This window comes from Lepisma saccharinum, chromosome 30 (assembly GCF_977018435.1).
Source record: "Lepisma saccharinum chromosome 30, izLepSacc3.1, whole genome shotgun sequence".
Lineage (NCBI taxonomy): Eukaryota > Metazoa > Arthropoda > Insecta > Zygentoma > Lepismatidae > Lepisma > Lepisma saccharinum.
Window position 1 is genome coordinate 29,504,973 of NC_139258.1, and position 20,979 is coordinate 29,525,951.

The 20,979-nt window shown below is 35.5% G+C and overlaps 1 protein-coding gene across 4 annotated transcripts in view; it reads right to left on the minus strand.

Moving 5' to 3' along the window:
* Positions 1-20,979, minus strand: part of LOC145981962 (guanine nucleotide exchange factor DBS-like) — a 531,521-nt gene that overhangs the window by 23,473 nt on the left and 487,069 nt on the right. For all 4 annotated transcript variants that reach the window (XM_083115466.1, XM_083115465.1, XM_083115468.1 and 1 more), the window contains 5 exons: positions 18,797-18,910; positions 16,884-17,075; positions 14,932-15,138; positions 11,805-11,966; positions 1,582-1,761 (listed from right to left, as the gene is read on the minus strand). In XM_083115466.1, the coding sequence (XP_082971592.1) occupies positions 1,582-1,761; positions 11,805-11,966; positions 14,932-15,138; positions 16,884-17,075; positions 18,797-18,910 (855 nt within the window). The remainder of the gene's footprint in view (positions 1-1,581; positions 1,762-11,804; positions 11,967-14,931; positions 15,139-16,883; positions 17,076-18,796; positions 18,911-20,979) is intronic.

A 20,979-nucleotide genomic window follows, 5' to 3' on the forward strand; every position in this document is an offset into this window, starting at 1 on the left:
GTGATGTGATCAGCACCACACCCTTGGCTGCCTTTATCCCCCAGAGTTTCCTCCAGGTACCCACTTTATATGATGCTGGGTGGGCGCCAGAGCCGCTTGAACAGGTGGAAAAAATCTAGATTCTCCCCAACGAGGATCGAACCTGGGTCTCTCGCATGGTAGCCAGACACCCTAACAACTGAGCTACCGTGGCTCATGACTAACGAAACATTTATAGGAGGCACATTCAGGACCCTCAAACTAGCAGTTAGCAGCACAAGATTTCTTCCATTAAGGCATTTACACAAACCATATATGTCATATTATTTGGTCAGTAATACATTTTAATTAGTATTCTTTTTCTCCTTATCCTTCATCCCAAGTACCATAAAAATCAGAAAGTTCCTTCATTTTGTGTTGAACTTATTTCAACTGCATTGCATATTAGTGTCACCATCTTGATGGGAATACTCTTGCCATATTCAGAAACTACAGAATTCAAGCTTTACACCGATATAGTATAACATGATAGGGTTCTGTAAACATGAAAAATCAATGTAAGTGTCACAAAATCATGGAATGATACTGTACAGTTTCATGTTGGCTGTCTGAATTAATCCGTGCATAATATGCACAACAGTTTTTGGGGACAAAAATTTTGGAAAAAAGTGCACATTATACATGAGTATACAACGGTTTTACCCTTTGATGTGAAAATTGTTTCCTGCAAGAAGATCCTTGATGCTACGGCTGTTCTTGGCACAAAATTTGAACTACTAGAAGTAGAGTTTGTATCACTATCTAGCAATAACCATGATGGGAGGACAAGACAATTTATGCTCTCAAAAAATTTCCCAGGGGGAAGAGTACCTTTCTAGTCTTCCCACCCCTTGACTCATCAATATCCAATCTCAGGTAACACTTTTAATTTAAATGTATGGAGAACTATATTTTAAAAGCTAGTGAAATTTTTATCTAAAAAAGGAGGCATATATCCATTTAGTAAAAAAAAAAAAGTGGTGTGGGGGTAGGGGTTTCATACATTCTAACCATCTCAGTCGTATTGGAGGTGATGTGATCAGCACTATGCTCCAGCTGCCTTTATCCCCCAGGTAGCCACTTAGTTGAGGCTGGATGGGTCCCACAGCTGCTTTATTCAGGGACAAGGCCAGTAAATTTCAATCTTAGATCACCCACCCCAGGAATCGAACTTGGGTCTCCTATGTGGCAGTCAGATGCCCAACCGACTAGACCAGTGCAGCCCCTATATCCCTTTAGTAGATACAGACAATAAGGTTACACTTCACGAGTTGTAAGAGGTTTATTAGAACAAATTACTGTAGGAGGCAGACAATATTACCTCAGGAAATCAGTAAACAATTCAAATGTTTTAAGAATTCATTTTGCACTTAATTTTTTAATCCCTTCATAACAAAATATAGTATAATAATGTACTGCCAACTTGTGAGAACTCATACAATGAACATGCCAGTGTATAATCTAGCATCTCATGTTTCTGTTAAAAACAAAATATGCATGTCAATATCATTTACCCACTAATTCTGCATCATGAGCGTTAATCATGAATGAATGGATACATACCTTCAAAATACTACAAAGCTCAGACACATAAATTTTCTCAGTATCCATTAGTTCACCAAGAACATGGCCTCTCTTAGCTTTCAGCACTTCATGGTCCCGTAACGACCCTTCACTCTCAGGCGAGGAACTATCCCTTCGATCACATTTTTGGTTAATTTCTACAGGCAAATCAATTTGCATCTGAAACATGGAAACACAGTTGTCAGAGTACTGAAATTGCTAACCTTCCATTTACTAGGCAAAATATATATGGCAAACATAAACATAGTAGCAATTACATACAAGTGATCTTTTAGTATCGGGATAGTGAAAATGTTGAATTTATATATTATTTTTACTGACTATTCCATTAGTCTATTTCACACAATTATAGTAGAATATTTTAACATTATAAAACACATGTGAATTACCATCTCAAATGCTATTCAGTTGGTATGAACAAGCCATCCAAGTTAGTTCCTATGCTCTTAATTACAACAATATTACAAGCCCATTTACACAGACTCGTGAAAGTTTTATTCAAATAAAGTAATTCTTAACTACTACATTACATAAGAGGAGCACATTAAGTGGGCAACTTTAGATTTCACCACTGAAGTTCCTACGTTAGAGTCCTGGCGTAGGCATGGGAGTCTGTTGAGAGTGTTCTTTCATTGCATTTAATCATCTCTCATCCTCATGATTAGTCAAAAGTAGCAGAAATATAATGTAACAACAAAAATACATAAAAAAGAAAAGTTCTAAAATTAAAACTGCTTTAAACTGATAGTATTCAACAATAGTTTGTCATTAAACTACTCTCATATGGTTACGTTTTACTTCTATATAAGTGAAAATAACAGGCAACTATCACCAAGAAGCAAGGAGGATAATTTCTCAACTTCTTCACATCCTAGGTTCTACTATGTAATTTTTTAATTAACCACTTTATACTCTATGTGATCAAAAGTATCCGGACACACCGCGAAATGTGTGTTTATCATAGAGGGCGACACAGCACTGCCATCTACCGCATGGAACACATAGTCAGCGAACTCAGTAGTCTGCAGACAGTGTGAGACAGCAGTATGGGATGGTCTGAGGAACTCTCAGACTTTCAACGTGGTCAGTTGGTTGGGTGCCACTTATGTAGGAAGTCTGTGTGTGAGATTTCCACTCTCCTAAACATCCGTCTGTCCACTGTTTCCATTGTTATAGTGAAGGGATCCCTCTGTCCACTGTTTCCATTGTTATAGTGAAGGGATGTGTACAACCCAAAAGCATGCAGGCCAACCTCCCATGTTGACCTCAGAGACCATCGAGTGTTGAAGAGGGTCGTACAGCATTATCGTCAATCATCCATCGCCAACATTACACAGGAATTCCAAACTGCATCAGGATCTACTCCAAACACCATTACTGTTTGGCGCAAGGTGCGGTAACTTGGTTTCCATGGCCGAGCAGCTGCCCATAAGTCAAACATCACACAGACAAATACCAAACGCCGCCTCGTGAGGTGTAAGGAGCATCGAAACTGGACCATAGAACAGTGGAAAACCATTGTGTGGAGTGATGAATCACAGTACACAATGTGGTGATCCGATGGTAGGGTGTGGATGTGGTGAATACGTGGTGAACGACATCTACCAGCCTGTATAGTGCTGACAGTGAAATTTGGAGGTGGGAGGGTTACAGTGTGGTCATGTTTCTCCTGGAGGGGGCTTGGCCCCTTTGTTGCTTTACATGGCAATGTCACGGCACAAGCTTACATTTGACATTTTAACAGCTTTCATGCTGCCTACCGTCGAAGACCAGTTCGGGGATGACCATTGTGTCTTTCAACATAACCGAGCACCCGTCCATACTGCAGGGCTTGTGGGGGAGTGGTTTGACGACAACAACGTCCCACTAATGGACTGGCCTGCGCAGAGTCCTGATTTGAAACCCATAGAGCATCTCTGGGATGTTTTGGAATGCCGACTTCATGCTAGACCACACCAATCCACATCAATACCTCTTCTCATTGTGGCGCTCTGCGAGAAATGGGCTGCCATTCCTCAGGAAACCTTCCGGCACCTGATTGAAAGTATGCCTGTGAGAGTGAACGCTGTCATCAAGGCTAAGGGTGGGCCAACACTGTATTGACTGCCAGTGTTCCCGATGGAGGGTTGCCCAAACTTGTACTTTATTTTCAGGTGGATGTCCGGATACTTCTGATCACATAGAGTATAACTATAAAAGGAATAAAAATAATATTTTAATAATTAATTCAGTTTATTTGTACTAATGCATACAGGAGTATAACAAGAAGCTAAAACTTATGTAAAGCTTTTCTTAGTGACAAATACTTCTGACTAATGTAGCACAGACTGACAGCTGTGATTAATAATACTTTATTTGGTTATCAAATGACTAGCAGAATTCTTACTTGGACCAAAAACTTAAAACACTTTCAAGAAAGAGAAGAGAAGGCATATAATGATATGGATTTGAAGAAAAACGATTTTATGGAGTGATTTCTATAACTATCATCATTATAAAATTAAAATTAAAACATTAAATTTCTTCTTATATTTGGCAGACACCACTGCTCATATTAAGCATTCTTCTAGGCTTGCAAAATAATAAAAACTGTACTAGAAAATAAGTTTTTCAATAGTAATGAATATTCCTGCTACGGAAGAGTAACTAATTGCACATATACTATGGAACTATAATTTTGGATACGTATCGCAAGTAATATACTTTTTCCTATCTTCCCTTTGCATGCACATATAATCTGAAAACAAGATCTCTGGCAAAGACAACCTACACCAAAATTTCATTAATGGCCCACAAGTGGAATGATGCGACAATAACTAATATCCTTGTGTTGAAATAGGATGCAAAGCAAATAAAACAGTCAAATATGAGATTAATCTTTCCTCTATAAGATTAACAATAATAAAAGCATATTGAGCATAGAATAAACAAACTTGATATTGAGAATGTAGGATGGACAAAATAAAATAAAAGTTCTGTAAAAAATATTATTACAGAAACTTTTTTTTTTGTAAGAACCATGTGGCTAAATAGAAAATCATTTTAACATTAAATTTTACGCTGTGTAAAGTTAAGTTAAACAAGACATGCAACCAACAGAATGTACAAAAATACACAGTATTTCAAGAGGTTACCTACCACATCCTACAATTTTAAGAACAATTTCCAATATTTTTTATGATAAAATTAGTGAATGCATGTATGAATAATATCTGCAATGCATAAATCAGCACAGAAATCATTGCCAAAATGGCAACTTAAGTGATATTGGATAGAAATGTTATTTGTTCTATACATACATTTTATGTGTATTACAATAATATTAAAGACAATACAGTGAAATGTCTTACAGACTGACTTAAAATAAATTGTATAAAATAGTAATAGACCTGAAGTTTTTGATATGTAACAATACAGCTTCAAAAATTAAAATCACATAAATTATATTATTACAATTGAAAAATAAATTAAGAAAGAATATCACTGGATACATTAAAGGAATAAACAACAATTATTTCAGCTACAGAAAACATAATCATAATCTATTATAATTCAACAACTATATAACATTTAGAACACAACCGACTGATTCTTAACTGATAAAACTCAATAATATCCTACAATTTTTGCAAACCAACATTTTTCCATATCATTTGTCTATAAAGGAAGAGTTTTATTAACATCAGTGCAGAGTTACTATTGCTCATTGATTGTGTTAGAAAAGGTTTGTGGGAAATGGGGGGGGGGGGGGTCCTTGTTTTCTGCTAGGGAGTAGCAAAGGGTATACTGATCAACCAGGCAGAAGGTATTAACCTGACCTGCTTCACCCTGTAGTGCTGCTACTTGTTATTGCTTATTAATATTAATGACAAGACAGTAATAATAACTTGAATCATGATGACAAGTATAATTCATGAAATTTAACTCCCTTATCTCTTTTATCTGGTACTCAATTTAGTGTTCAAAACAAGTTAAAATAACAGGACAAATGATAATGTAATTATATAAAGGCTAGTGTAGAACATAAAATAAATTTTTAAAAAAACATCTGCACTAAAGTATTGTATACAGAGACATTTTACCAGTTAAGAGATTAGGTCAACAAGTAATTATACTAAGTACATTCAATACATGTCTACAATACAACTAATTGATCTATTCTAGGAAAAGTAGGTGAAGCAAACTGCAATTAACTGCACGTGCATAGCAATTTGAAATGTAGCTACTGAAGCAAAACATGCACATGCATAACTTTTCACATCACATATTTAATATACATACTTCATACGGGAAATGAAAATATTATTTCAATTTATGTATCATAATTTCATCAATATATTAAAATTGGAAAATAAAAAACTATAGATACTCATGTGTTAATATTTGGTTAATTTTAAAATCTACAAAAAATTGTTAGAGTGCTCCATTCCCTGTTATTACTCTTTCATCCTCAACCATGCACGGGATGGAATATTTATAATGCATAAAATGCATAAAAGGAAAAATTAATAAAAATAAATAAATAAAAAATCTTGGTATTTGTCTATTTTTGGTGCATTTAATAGCAAAAAATAGACAGACTAAATCAAGATTCGTAATAACAACTAAGTTAACATTAGCAAAACTGCAACTAAGTGAAAATGATCACTTAATTTTAGGCTACTGATACCAATACTCTGACTGACTTTTACTCATACCAATACTTGAACGCTGTAGCAATTAAAAGTTGTCCAGTATATGAATTAAAATTAATGTATAAGTATTCCACTGCAAATATACCACATCGATGTACCAGAGTTTTGCTTTAAAATATTAAAATAATTACATCAGAATATTAAAATAGCTTTAAACACAAAATCTTTTTTCACACAATACTTGTGAAAAAATAAAGGAAAATTTCAAATTTTGCATGATTTCCAGGAAAGTTAGACACTGTGAAAGTGTTGTGGGGGCATTATGAGATATTCAGACTTCAGAAAAATAACTGTTAATGTGTGTGAGTAAATCTAAACCAACACTTTGAAATTAAAAACAAGATTAATGTCACGGAAGTGTTAAAATCAGGGTTAAAGTAGTTGAAGGGAATTAAAAAGGGGTTAAAAAGTGAATTTTATCATTCAGAGGTAACTGCATGGATGATTGCTTAAGTGACATGATCAAGACATCGAACTTTTACACTTTTCAATTGCTTTTCACTATTTTACCCCTTGCACAACGTCATTTATTTCTCCATCCCTGAAGTAGGACCGAGGCCTATCCAAAAATTTGGAGGACGACATGTTGTGATTTTATTTAATTTTTAACATGTTGGCAACATGTGGAGTAAAAATAACAAACTTTTTTCACGCTACTTTGCAATATTAATACACCAGCATCAGCATAGATATCATCCCTACTAAAATATCATAATTTTCTAGATGAAATTTATGAACATTTTGCAAAGTTTCATCTCAAGCATAAATGCTCTTCGTGATTTGTAAATAACATCGTAAAGATGGAAATTTATGTACTGTAAAATGAAAAATATAGGTTATGAAGGAGGTAATTAGGTTGAGATGATTCATCCTCTTCTGGAGTCTTACGTATCTTGCAAGGTTTATCAAAATGTCAGAAACACATTTGCGGAATATAAACACTGGTGCAAAATCTGTAATTTTCATGAATTTTGCAGTTAAGTTGATTTTATGATATATTAACATTAACTCTAACATGTATTAACATTCTGATTATCTGATACATGAACCTAGGGCCTTCCCGATGGCGTAGTGGTAGCGTCTTCACCTTGTTATCAAGGGTTCCCGGGTTTGATACCCAGTGGAGGCACATAGTGGTTCGGATCCCACTTTAAACTGCAGCTCCAGTCCCAATTAGCCTTACTGTGCATAAAGTGGATTTAAAACACCAACTGAATCAATCAATCAATGATACATGAACCTATACATTTTTAAAGCAAAACTCTCATAGATTGATATGCTGTAGTTGCAATTGAATACATATTAAGTACATAACATTTACAAATATTCTTAACCACTTTCAAGTATCACTATCAGTTGAAATAAGTGAGAGTATTGACAATTTCTCAGACCTAGAAATAATACTAGAGGTAAGAGAAGAAGAAATCAATCAAACTTTAATTGACAGACAATACTGAAGATAAGAATTTCAGTTATTGCAAGACATTTGTATGCCTTTTATGCAGGGTTCACACTCCAACCTTGCAATCCCAGAGAAGTCAGGAAAATTACAGTATTATGGTTCAAGAGGATAGAAAACTATTTTCTTTCTAATGAATTATTTTTTGGGGGGAATATCTTGTATAATTGTTTTTTATTATTATTATTTTATTCATTTGAATAGTATGCAAGGTTGAAGATGTAACAATTATTTTAGGGTGGTCTGGAATGTTAATTAAAAAGTCCTGGAAAATGTGGAATAGTTGGGGAACTTGGTTTTGGGGACCATGTTTACAGCACAAATGCACTGGGCCTATGAACGTTGCAATTTTATTCCTTCTTAACAATGCCACCAGACTAAACAGCAAAAGTGATCTTTGCCATGCCCTGACAAAGTTATTTATTTTTATTTTTATTACACTCCTCACAGCCTTGAAATGCAACAACACATGGTATCTGTCTGGTGGACCTTCTAGTCTTTTCGCAGACATATGAGGTGTGGCTAGCTAGAAAAAAAACGGATTGATGTTGCTGTCTGCAAACAGCAAGCGCGTCAAGGGCAAGCGGGTGTATAACGTGATATCCTGCCTATTGACTGTGTGATTGCCCAGGGTGCGCAGCACTAAGTTCCGCTGTAGCTTGTGGACAAAGTGCTGTACATCTGTGCTCCGTTGGAAAAGAAATTAAGTGTGAAAGTGAAACAGCGTATCAATGTGAAGTTTCTTATGAAACTCGGAAAATCCGCCACAGAAACTTATGGTCTGTTGAAGGAAGTGTACGGAGATTAGTGTTTATCACGCACGCAAGTGTGCGAGTGGTTCCAAAGGTTTAAAGGTGGATGAGAAGTGATCGCGGATGACTCTTTTCCTGGACAGCCTTGCACGTCAAAAATGGAGTCAAACAATGCAAATATCGTTGAATTGTTTCAAAAAGATCGTCGCTTGAGTATTCGAGCTATTACAAACCAACCAACATAATTACATTACGGTGCTGATGACCCTTCGTGGGCGAGTAAGAAGAAGACGACCTGATTTGTTGAAAAGCAAGTTATGGATTCTTCATCAGTACAATGCTCCTGCCCACACGGCATTGTCAGTCAAGATTTTTTTGCCCAAGCATGGGATCCCAGTGTTACAACATCCATCCTATTTGCCGGATCTCACTCCGTGCGACTTTTTTCCTTCCCAAAGGTCAAATCAGCACTGAAAGGAACCAGATTTATGACCGTAGAATCTGTGAAAACAAAAGCGACGGAGGTCATGAACATGGTTTCAGAAAATGATTTCCAGCAATGGAAGATTCGTATGGAGCGGTGTATCAATAGTTCAGGGGAGTACTATGAAGGGGATAATGGACGTATTGTACAAAATAACCAATAAAAGATTTTGTAGCAACAGTCCGTTTTTTTCTAGCCACCTCGTATGCCACCGTGCCTATATCACCTATTGCCTAATATAATAATATTTCAAACTTGTTGTGAGGAGTGTATATTCAAAGCAATACACTCTTTGATTTTTGTTATTTATGATCCCTTTTCTGCCACTTTTGGCTAATCATGATGATTAGGATGAGGGATGAGTGATGATAGGATGAAATTGATTAAGGGACAATCACAAAGAACACACCCATTCCCAGACTGAGATTCGAACCTGGGGCCTCTGTCAATACACTCTTGTATGAGGTATGGCTCTAGATGCAAATTATCTTAAAAAAAAATCAAAATGATTGACCTAGAGGAGCATAAAACACAATTGAAGCGTGATTCTTCATGTCCAAATACATCTGCTGCGAGTTCATGAGTAAAGGTTAAACTTATTCGTTAATTAATTATGACATCAATTAGCTAACTATAATTTGCTTGATTACTACTTATTTACAAGTTGAAACTACTCGTATGTTGGTTAGAGATTATTTTATATGATCAATCCTCTTAAAAATGTGAAAGAGAACTAACTATACATTCAGATATTTGTTCGTGCAGTATCTAAGCATACATAAGCCCAGAGAAATGAGTTTTAATACTAGTGTTAGTATATTAAATTTACAAAGCATGCTCGCTTCCACAAAACACCCATAAAGAAGCTCTGTCGAGTAACTGATAATGTAAAAGTTACTACCACTATAGAAGCAATTTATAAGATGCACTAGGCACATTACATCTTATGACAATATAGCTGAAAAGTAGCAAAGAAAACAACAGAAGAGGTAGGAGGGTAAATGCATTTTAAAAAATGTGACAATGTGTTCAGAAATAAGTATGCAAATAAGTAGCAACTGAAACCATATGGCTTGGATAAATAAGTGGGTATGGCTGAGCTCATGGAGATGACAATGTATTGGTACCAGCTGATACCGGTAGTACGTATATCAGAAAGTATTGGTTCTAATTTAATCATCAATACTGACTGATATTTTTCTGAAGTCTAGATATCTCCTGGGGTCCACAAAAATGTTGCATGACACTTCCATGTCCAATTATCCTGTAAATTATGCAAATTGTGTAATTTTATTTAATTTTGCACCAACACTGTGCAGTAAAAGTGAGTTTTGTTTTAATATTCTGACTAATCTCTTAAGTAATTCTTGGAATATTTTAACTTCTAAAGATCGGTCCCATGATATTAAATTTTGTTTTAATTTCTCATATATAAATGTAGGTATGGCATACTTGAATTTCAGTGCAATAGGAGTATTGGATGTTCATTGGAAGCTTCTTTTTTTTTCCCTAAAGGAATTTCTCAATTTGAGCACAGGCTTTTCAAATATATTGATATAAAAAAAATATATATATACTGAATGCGAACTGTTTGTCATAGATTGATGTTTGAATTATTCTAGGTGGAACAGAAAGGATTTTCACAGGAACTAATAGATTGACATTCAATATTGATAGAAACCCAATTAGATTTGGTTGGACCATACCGACTAACTAAATAAATATAATCAGGCAGAATTTCAATTTTTATTCTTTATTTTCTAATCACGCTTGCTGGGATGGATAATAAAAATATTTCACTTCCAACAAGAAGCTGGTCTTTCTCTTAAAAAATAAAAATAAAGAAAACCTCAAATCTCTACAAGCAGTTTCCATCCCCCCCTTTTTTTTTGTATGTCACTGCACACTTGAAAAGCTCTTGCCCGGAAACTTCCCATATGCTAAGATTAAACCAAAACTCTGGTAGATTATGTAGTATAATTGCAATGGAATACTTAAATATCAATAATAACAAGGATGGATTAATACGAAATTTGTGTCGATACTGAAAGAACCCATACAAAACCTACTGATACTAACCAATGTTTCACCAATCCAATATAAAATTTGCATATGTTCCTTGAACATGAATGATTTGTTAAACCCAAAATTATGTTACGTAACCAGCTGACTAATGGATTCTGCCTTTGAAAAAGAAATTCTATATTTAAACATTTTTTTCTATCGAACCAGAATACATGAATGATATGTACTTATAAAAGTAACATCATCACAGAATTTTAAGCTAAATTACAAGGTATTTATTGATATACTGCCTTGTTCATACATTGTTCAATTCCATAAAGTGTCCTCTTCCATTCTTATTTCGATTTTTTGTTTGGGTTCTCGTGAAAATAAAATAGTTGCCATGAATTATGCCACAGCCCTCGTATATCCAATCTTTAATTTATAATACTGTGAACAACATTAAATTGATACACTGTTCAAGCATCGTTATTGGTGGGAATTGGTAAAAGTACCAGTATTGGCTCAACCCTACAAATGTGTGGGGAAAATATTAGGGAACATTCTTGATGCATGTCTAAACTTGCAAAGAAAAAAAAAACAGAAAAGGCCTCTATACATGCAAGCACCAAGGATTTAAGCACCTTCGGTAATGTCTTGGCCTTCCTGAAAACTTTGGGCGATTTTGGCGGAGGGCAGTGACTTGCGGAAGAGTTCCCTGAGCTGTCGTTAGTGTAAACAGATGTTGAAATGCAAGTCACGGAAGAAGAGGATGTGGCTGCCTGTACCATAGTGTTTGAAAGCACTACCTGACTAGCTGAGGATGAAAGATAACCAACTGGGTTCTGCAATGGAACAGCAGGTTCAGGAGGCACTGGCTGAACGGGTCTGGGTGGCTTCGACACCAGTTTCTTCAGACTACTTTTCCTCTTTTCACACATCAATTGTACATCATCTATCCTTTTAAGAACCTAAACATCGTGACAATAAAGGAGAAGATTTTAGTTAAACACACAGTTCCGTTACCATATATGGTAATGCACGACCACCACTGATTATAGTTTACACCGTTTCAGGTACTCATATAAAATAAAAATACTAGAAGTATGATAATTTCAATCAATTCTATGTAAGGTAAAGGTGCATATAGCACCGTGCCTATTTTAGGGAATGCGGAGGGTAAGGCCCCACACATTCTCTATCTCGGCCATTTTTGGAGGTGATGTGATCAGTAGCACACACTGGCCATCCAGGGTTGCCCCATGTACCCATTGATTTGAGGCTTGGTGAGCCCCAGAGCCCCTTATATGGAGAACAAGGCCGGAAAAATTCCAACCTTACATCACCCACTCTGGGAATCGATCCCGGATCTCCTCCACAGCAGTCAGACATCCTACCAACTAGATCACCAATTTCAATGAATTCTAACTTTATTAAAAGTAATTTCAATGATGGTAAGTGCATTACCAAAAATTATATTTTATAATAATAATAATAATCAGTGCTTGAAGTGGAAAATGTTACCTGGGGGATGCTACTATGGTTTAACATGGTGACAATAAGACAGCTGGGGATTTGCAAAAAATAAATTTGCAACCTGGGGATGCCATCCCCCCACATCCCACCTCACTTCAAGCACTGATAAAAATACTGAAAATATGGTAATATTGCACAGTTTTTCTTCCCTGAAATGTAATCAATTGTAATACCAGAAATAAAAGAGGGTAACAAATCATTTTTGTATATGCATTCATCTAGCAATTTCTTATTTGTCTTTTTGGCTGGGCATGTAAGTTTAGGTTTCCAAATTGTAAAACAAAGCTTTTAAACTATTTGATTAGATCACTATAAAGACAAGATAGTATCCTCATTACCACAAGATATAATTGAAATGTAGTTTTTAAAATAAAATACTTTGATATAAAAAATAAATATTTCTACTCTAAAACAGAAAAAAAAGCACTTGACATGATTATTTTTATGCAAATTTGAAACAAATATTAAGCAAAAATCTGATACAAATGAGTCTTTTGTAAAATCACATGAAGAACTGAATATAATTTTCAACAGTTGGCCAGTGTTAAAGCTATTTTATCTACGGAAATGTATCTTTTCTTTTTCTTAGCACTGCTTTCCAACTTTCTGCTTTCATTGTTATGTCCTCAACTTTCATTAAAATCTGTAAAAACAATTAAAAGCAATAAATGCAAAGATTAAAATAATAAATAACTTAAAACAAATATCTAAACCCCTACATAAAACACATGGTAGTAATAATAAATACTGAATATCATTTCTGAATCAAATCTTTTTAACCTGCATGAAAATTCATGCACCTTCAACATAATTCATTTTGGTGTATCTTGATCATTTCCACAAATGTTCATAGTGTACATAGATGGATGTTTCGGGAGATTGTGTATATTTAAAGATTTATGTAATTTGCAATTTGTACAATTAGATATAATGGGTTCAATTTTTACATGAACATTAAAATGAGTTCCTCAGTACTATTTTCATAATAGATTATTTTTTAAATACTCGTTATGAAGAATTCATCAGTAACAAAGCACAAAATGCATAACAGAAAACTAAACTACGCTTATATTACTGACTTGGAAATTTTTATTGTTTCAGACATTATGTACAAAAAGAGATTTATAGAATCATAAATTAGGCTTTTAAGCATGATATAATCTCAACTGGTGTTGGTCTCAATCTCCCTAATATTACTCTATTAGAGCCGAGATTTTTAGATGCATATATGTACAGTATGTAATTTCATACTATGTAATAAACTGCACAAACTATCACCTCACCAAAAAATGATGGGACCAGTAAAAAGGTGGTATATTGAACATACATACTGTCCTGCCAGGGAAGTAACTTGAAAATTTCTAACTCTTCAAGGGCATTGTTTTGCTTTACTCTTAATTTCAAACAACTGTACCAAACAAATGACGCAAAATAGATTTCAGATTTCTCTCCATGCTTAAATTCGTAATAAACTATTCTGGATCTGAAATACATAATGTATAAAATATCAATTCTTTTCTATTTTCTAGTCTCAGTGATTATCCATCTAGGTTTTGTGAATGTATGTAAAAGTAAGGTAAAGTTCCCTATGCACCTTGCACCATGCCATGAGGCATATATAGGGGGATGTGGGGGTAAGGCCCCACACATTCTATCAATCTCGGTCATTTTGGAGGTGATATGATCAACACCATGTTCCAGCTGCCTTACTCCCTAGGGATGCCCTCAGGTACCCATTTAATTGAGACTTGATGAGCCCCAGAGCCACTTTGTGTGGGGACAAGGCTGGGAAAATTCAGACCTTAGATTGCCCAGCCCGGGAATTGAACCTGGGTGTCCCGCATGACAGTCAAAAATACCCTAGACCATTTTTTAAATGCATTAAGTGTCCATAATACTTTTTACTCCTGTTACAATACAATTAGAATAATTGGAATAACGAAAAGTAGTTTTTAGGCTCTCAATTGAATATGATAGTCTGTACCAAAAAATGTTTCCCACACAATTTCCTCAAAACAAAGAGACTTGTTCATGCCTTCCATTTCAAAACCCATTGACAAAATAACAACAAAAAAATTCCTGCAAAAGTTGACTAAAAGTAAATAATGTTATTTGAACCTGATTATAAATGCAGAAGAGCACTAGAGATGTTCAAATTATCACATAAAAATGTTTCCTACAAAACTCAATCTTGTGATTTTGTTAAGTTGCATTGAGAGTTTGTACAATTATCATTAGTTTCAAAACTAATAACCTATTATGATGAAGTTACACTTGCCCTGTGTGTGTGTTTATACATATAACTGTGTGTGTGTATGTAATTGAAAAAAAAAAACTGATGTTAAAATTTCAGACAGTTTGAAAATCATTAATAATTACCTGTTAACTACACACACATACCTGCTGAACCAAGGCCTTTGTTTCAGGAGTGATCATATCTTTAAAAATGTTCCTGAACTCCTTTGGACTGTTTAACTTGAAGTCTGATGAGCTCATCATAAACTCCTCAAGTTCAATTAGGGCTTGTTCAGCAAATTCTGGAGATGAACACTTCTCTATTTGTTGGGAAGCTAACAGGTCCACACCTCTTGCACACCATTTATTAGCCTGAAGAAAGAAAGAACATTTGTGTGAGTGACTGAATTATATGAGGACAAATAACTATTACAATTGAACACCAGGAGTAATCATTGATTTGATTATAATGAGAGTACAATATAAGATATATAACTAACTAACTCTATAGCCTTCTTAAACCTGAAGGTTTATGGCTGCAGCAACACAAGCCGTCCATCTGTCTCTAGCTTGGGCAAGGTCAATCCAATCTTTTCCACCCTTACCGATTTCCTTTAGGTCCATCTCAACGTTATCCCTCCATCTTCGCCTTGGCCTTCCTACAGGTCTCTTACCAATCAGGTTTCCAAACAAGAATCCTGTACACTGTTCCTTCCTCTCCCATTTGTGCCACATAGCCTGCTCACCTAAGTCGTCTTGATTTAATTATTCTAATAATATCCAGACATGAATACAAATTATACAGTTCTAAATAATGTAACCTTCTCCACTCAGATATACAGTAAAACAAATTGTTTAATGTTTATGCTCTACCTTGAGTACAGATATTGCATAAAGCTTTTAGTTCTTGTTTACTTGTATTGTATTACATTTATAAGTAATTACAAAAGTACACGCTTACAGTTTCAAAACACTGAGAAACATTAAGTGATTGCTCACCAAGTGTCTTGTGGTGACATGGAAAATTGCAAAAACTATCATTATATGAAGGCTGTTCAAAAAGAAACCAAACTCAAAATAATGAGTAAGTGGTTGTGCAGGGACAAATCTGGCAAATAAAGAGGCTGAAGGGCCACAGTCATCTTGCATTTTGCCAAATATTCATGGATGAGGAGAGAAGAGTGGGCATGAATATTATCATGATTCATCACTCAGGTTTTGTTTTCCTCACCTTGGTCTCTTGCACCTTAATTTCTCTTGTAAACGTTCATGATATGCAATTTGTACTCTGATGACTGAACAACTGTGTGGTACAAACACATGAGGGATGATGTCTTTGCAGTCGAAAAATACAATTAACACCTTCACTTTGGATTGACTTGTGTACGCCTTTTTGGGCTAAGAGAAGGATTTTCAAACTCACTCAATGATTGCACATTTGTCTCGAAACTGAAACCATGTAAATCAGGTTTCATCACTTGTTATCACATGTTCAAGCAAGTTGGTGTCAAGTGTTTAACAACTCCTGACACCCTGTGAAACAGCTGGTTTTCTGCTTGTCTAAGAGATGGGGTACAAATTTTCCAGCAACACTGTGCATGTACAGTTTCAGTTGAAACAGTGTAACATAAACCCACATTGATGCCTCCATCATTAGCAACTTGATGTACTGTGAGATAATGTTTTTCACAAGTCAGAACTCATTCCAACATAGTGATATATACATCTAGATGGTGAACCTTCGACTCAATTTGAAAAATTGATACAGATCATAGCATTTTTTGCAATTTAAATAATCCGCACCATAAGCATTCCATAATATCTTCAATTTTGCAATGATTTTATGCATACACTCACTCTCGCTCACACAAACTCCCTGATCTTCCAGTTACTTAATTGAACATACACCTTCACTCTACTGAATGCACTGATGGGACATTCACCCACCATACAGAATGCTGTCAAGGTCAATAATACAAAATGCCACCACAACTTTGATCTTTTTTGCAGGCCTTGTATTTCTTTTGTGAATTTTTCACATGAATGAAAATATGTTTCTATGTCTTCACTCTATAAGCAAAAATATCTATTCCTACTAGCAATGGAAAATACCTTACCTTTTCTATTCTTTCCTGAAGATCTCTACATTTTCGAAGGACATCCAACCTTCTCTGAAGTCTATCAGTAAATATATCACACATCCTCTGGAGTTCAACACACTTTGGCTGGATTGAATCAACTGCATAATGATTGCTATATATCAGCTGCAGACCTATTGTTCTCAGTTCTTCAGCTTTTTCCAAGTCATCCTGAAAGAAGCAAGCATAACTTACTAGTTTTCTTAGAACTTAATTTCTTGACTCAACAGGACATACATTCTCTGCTAGGATGTAAGGATGCATGCTGGGTAAAAAATACCCAGAAGAAATTCTATTAAGTTTGAACATTTTTATTTCATTGTGCAAAGATAAAGTTGAGAAAGGATGAGAAAAAAGACAGTAAAGTGAGCACTCTCTACCATAACATAAGGATGTGCAGTGGGTAAAAAATACCCACAAGAAAAAGTGCTTCCTAAGTAAGAATTTTAATTGCTTTAAAGCATGTAAATAGTAATACCTTCATTGATTAATTTTATTCATTTTTAACATTTGCATTGAATCACACAATTGATAAATGCAAAATAATCTAACACAGTTATTTCTAGTGTTTTTTATTTTATTTTATCTGCGACGTTTCGTTCTGGTTTCCAGAATTTTTTCAAGCAACACCAAAATATACAAGGGTTGTTCAAGGTTGACCAAGACTTTTATTTCTAGACAGGAAATATACATACATAGAAGCACCAAACTATGTCAGTTTCTCAAAGTATTCCCCCTGAACATCCAGACACCGCTGCCATCGATGTGGAAGTTCCTTGATGCCATTGGCGTAGAAAGAAGTAGGTTGGTGTCGTAACCACTGCAGGACAGCGTTCTTGAGTTCCTCATCTGTCTGGAAGTGCATCCTGCCCAAATGCTCTTTAAGAGTACCAAACAAGTGGGAATCACTGGGGGCTAAATCTGGACTGTAAGGACTGTGTGGTAAAACCTCCAAGTGCAAGTTGGCCAGTGTTGTTTGAGTCAAATGGGCTGTGTGTGGCCTGGCATTGTCATGGACAAGAATGACATGTTTCGACAACATTTCAGGTCTCTTCTTCCGAACGGCCCCACGTACAACACTGATATTGACTGTATGCACTATGTCACGTACTGTTACTCGCCGGTCTTCAAGGATAACTTGCTCAACACGCACAATATTCACCGGAGTGACTGCAGTTGGGCAAACATGTCCGTGCGGTTCATTTGCTACCAACTCCCACCCTTCACTGAACTATTGACACCATTCATACACTATTGCCCGTGACAGTGTTTTTTCACCATACTGTGCTTGCAGTCTACGCCAAATTTCAGCAGGTTTCACCTTCTCCTTCACGAGAAATTTCATTATACACCGCTGTTCCACAGCAACAGGTACACTACTTGCCGCCATCTTTGTTTACACTACTCCGCATGCACCAAATGCATCGCAAAGGATCATGGCTACTCGGATGGTCTGTCCTGCTGAAGTCATGCAGTGCTACATTGATTCATTAATATTTTATGCACAAAAGTCTTGGTCAACCTTGAACGACCCTTGTACATACACTTTTGGGTAGAGTGACAAGCCATGGAGGTTGTGTTGTATGTATACTGCAACTTCTCACTGACCTTGGACACCTTTTGACATAACTTCACATGCCATTATCTGTCAATAATCTCCAGTGGTGATCAACCGATTGATCAGTCCACTCTCTAATGAACAAGTATTAATTTCAACATGACTTGTCAATTTATAGGTTCAAATTCAATAATGTTCACAACATTAATGGAAGTGAAATTATAATAAAGGTCCCCGCAATTGGTATGATGTGCATTACCAACTTTCAACAGAACAGGAGAAAATTTTATACCATTTGCCTATTATGTATTTTATATACAATTATATCACTCACCAGGCACTCTTCTTGAAATATTAATGTTTCTTTTAATAAGGCATCCACACGGGAAACAGATTCACCAACTTCAGTCATCTCTGACACAGTCTTCATGTTAGAATCAAAATTTGCCTGCAAAGGAAAAAAATAGAAGTAAGTATAAATTAACCAATATTTTTTCTTCATTTGTACAATGCTTGTTGATTTCCACTTAACAAGAATATGCTAGTATTTTGACTAGTTTGGTAATACTTTGGTTCCAATAACATGTTGAAAGTGTCAATATATTTTACAGAACAACATGGCTTGTTGAGGGATCCAACCTGGATCCGACATCATTAATTTCAAATAAGTTAACACAAATCCCTAAGCTTGTTAACAGCCATTTGAGTATGAATGTTGCTTTATTCACATTCTGAAGAAAACAATCCATTAGAGAGGCTATTAATAGGAGGGTAAGTCATTAAATAACAGGAATTTTATTCTAAACTTCATTGAGATTAAATAACTCCAAAACACCATAAAGGTGTTGTGATGATTGCAGTATGAGTCTGTGCAGTAGCTTGTACAACATGTGTACTAACTTAACGGATTCACTGGTCGATCTGCTGTTTCACTGTCTCAGTTGCCACACAAACTGGCCTCCCACTGCAGTGTTCATCACTGGCATTTCGTCTTCAGTTTTTAAAAATGGATCTTTCCACCCATTCATACTCTCCCCTGACTTAAACAATTGTCTTCATACTGAACCTTCATTGTACTGTAAATTTCAGAAGGTTTCACTCCCTCTGACCACAAAAAACAAATAACACTTCATTGCTCTTCTACGGTGCAAGTCAGCAGTGGAGCAGCAATGTTGTACAAGCTACTGCGCAGGCGCATACTGCTCGATCATCACGACACCTTTATGGCATGTTGCTAAGGAACCATTTTGAGTTCCGAAATACAAATTTTCATCTCCATGAAGTTTAGAATAAAATTCCTGTTATTTAATGACTTCTCCTCATATATTGCAGCATTACCACACCACATCTTCATAGTAGAGCTGCATCCAGGATTATAGTATGGTCAGATTAGATGAAATATTGTCTTCAACATTATCAATGACACTAATATGAAGGTGTGGTAATGCTGTGAAATGCTAATATTTATTCCTGATTGGCAAGTATTTGGTATTCCTTCTAAAACTAATAATTTACAGCCTTTCTTGCTGTCTTTCCCTTTTTGTATTATTATTATTATGATAATTATTATTTATCAGAAGATAGAAACAAGTAAGAGGTGCAAAAGTCACTTTACACTTTGAAAATTAAAATAGGTAATTTATTTTCTTTGATATTTAATCACATTATTTCACTTTTTTGGTGTGTTCAAAAATATTTTCCTTCTGCATTAACACATCACTGGAGCCTGTCACTCTGACACACATGAACACACAGCTTAGTATTGATGTCCAAAAACTGGAAGGTATCCTCAATGTAATCTTTCAGCTTTCCAAGTGTTTGTAGTTTCCTTCCATGCAACGAATCTTCCACCATACCACAAGGAAATAGGCCATTGGGGTGAGATCCAGTGAACATGGCATCATATCAATGGCTGCATACACACTATGGTTAAAAACTTGATCTATGTACACACAAACATAGTGACGATAATGGGAAAGAACTCATTCTCAACGTTGTCTACATGTATCATGAGTCCTGGTACCACATAATCCCATAGTAAGTTCAAATACTTATCTGCATTGAAGTTGCTCAATAAAGTATGGTCTAATTACCCCACAAGATGATAATGCACCTCAAACATTAACACGTGGTTGATTGAGTGCTTGTTTCATCTGATTTTCAATGAACCAGTTAATACAGTTATGGCAGTTCATGTATCCTGATAGCTTGAAGATGGCTTCATCTGACCGCCGTATGTTATGAAAAAAATTTGGATCAACCTGTACTGATGAAGCATCATGTTACAAAATTGTAGTCTTCTGCCTGGATCATCTTTCAACAGCCCATGTAACCAAGGACATATTTAGGGGGTCCAGGGGGTCTGGACCCCCCCCCCCCCCCAAAGACTTACTAAGTACAAAAATGTAATAATGAAAAATAATGAAATAATAAAATAACTAAAATTTAATAATAAAAATATAATTGTTGTTTAATCGAGGGTTATTTATTTATTATTATTTATTATTGGAAGGCAAT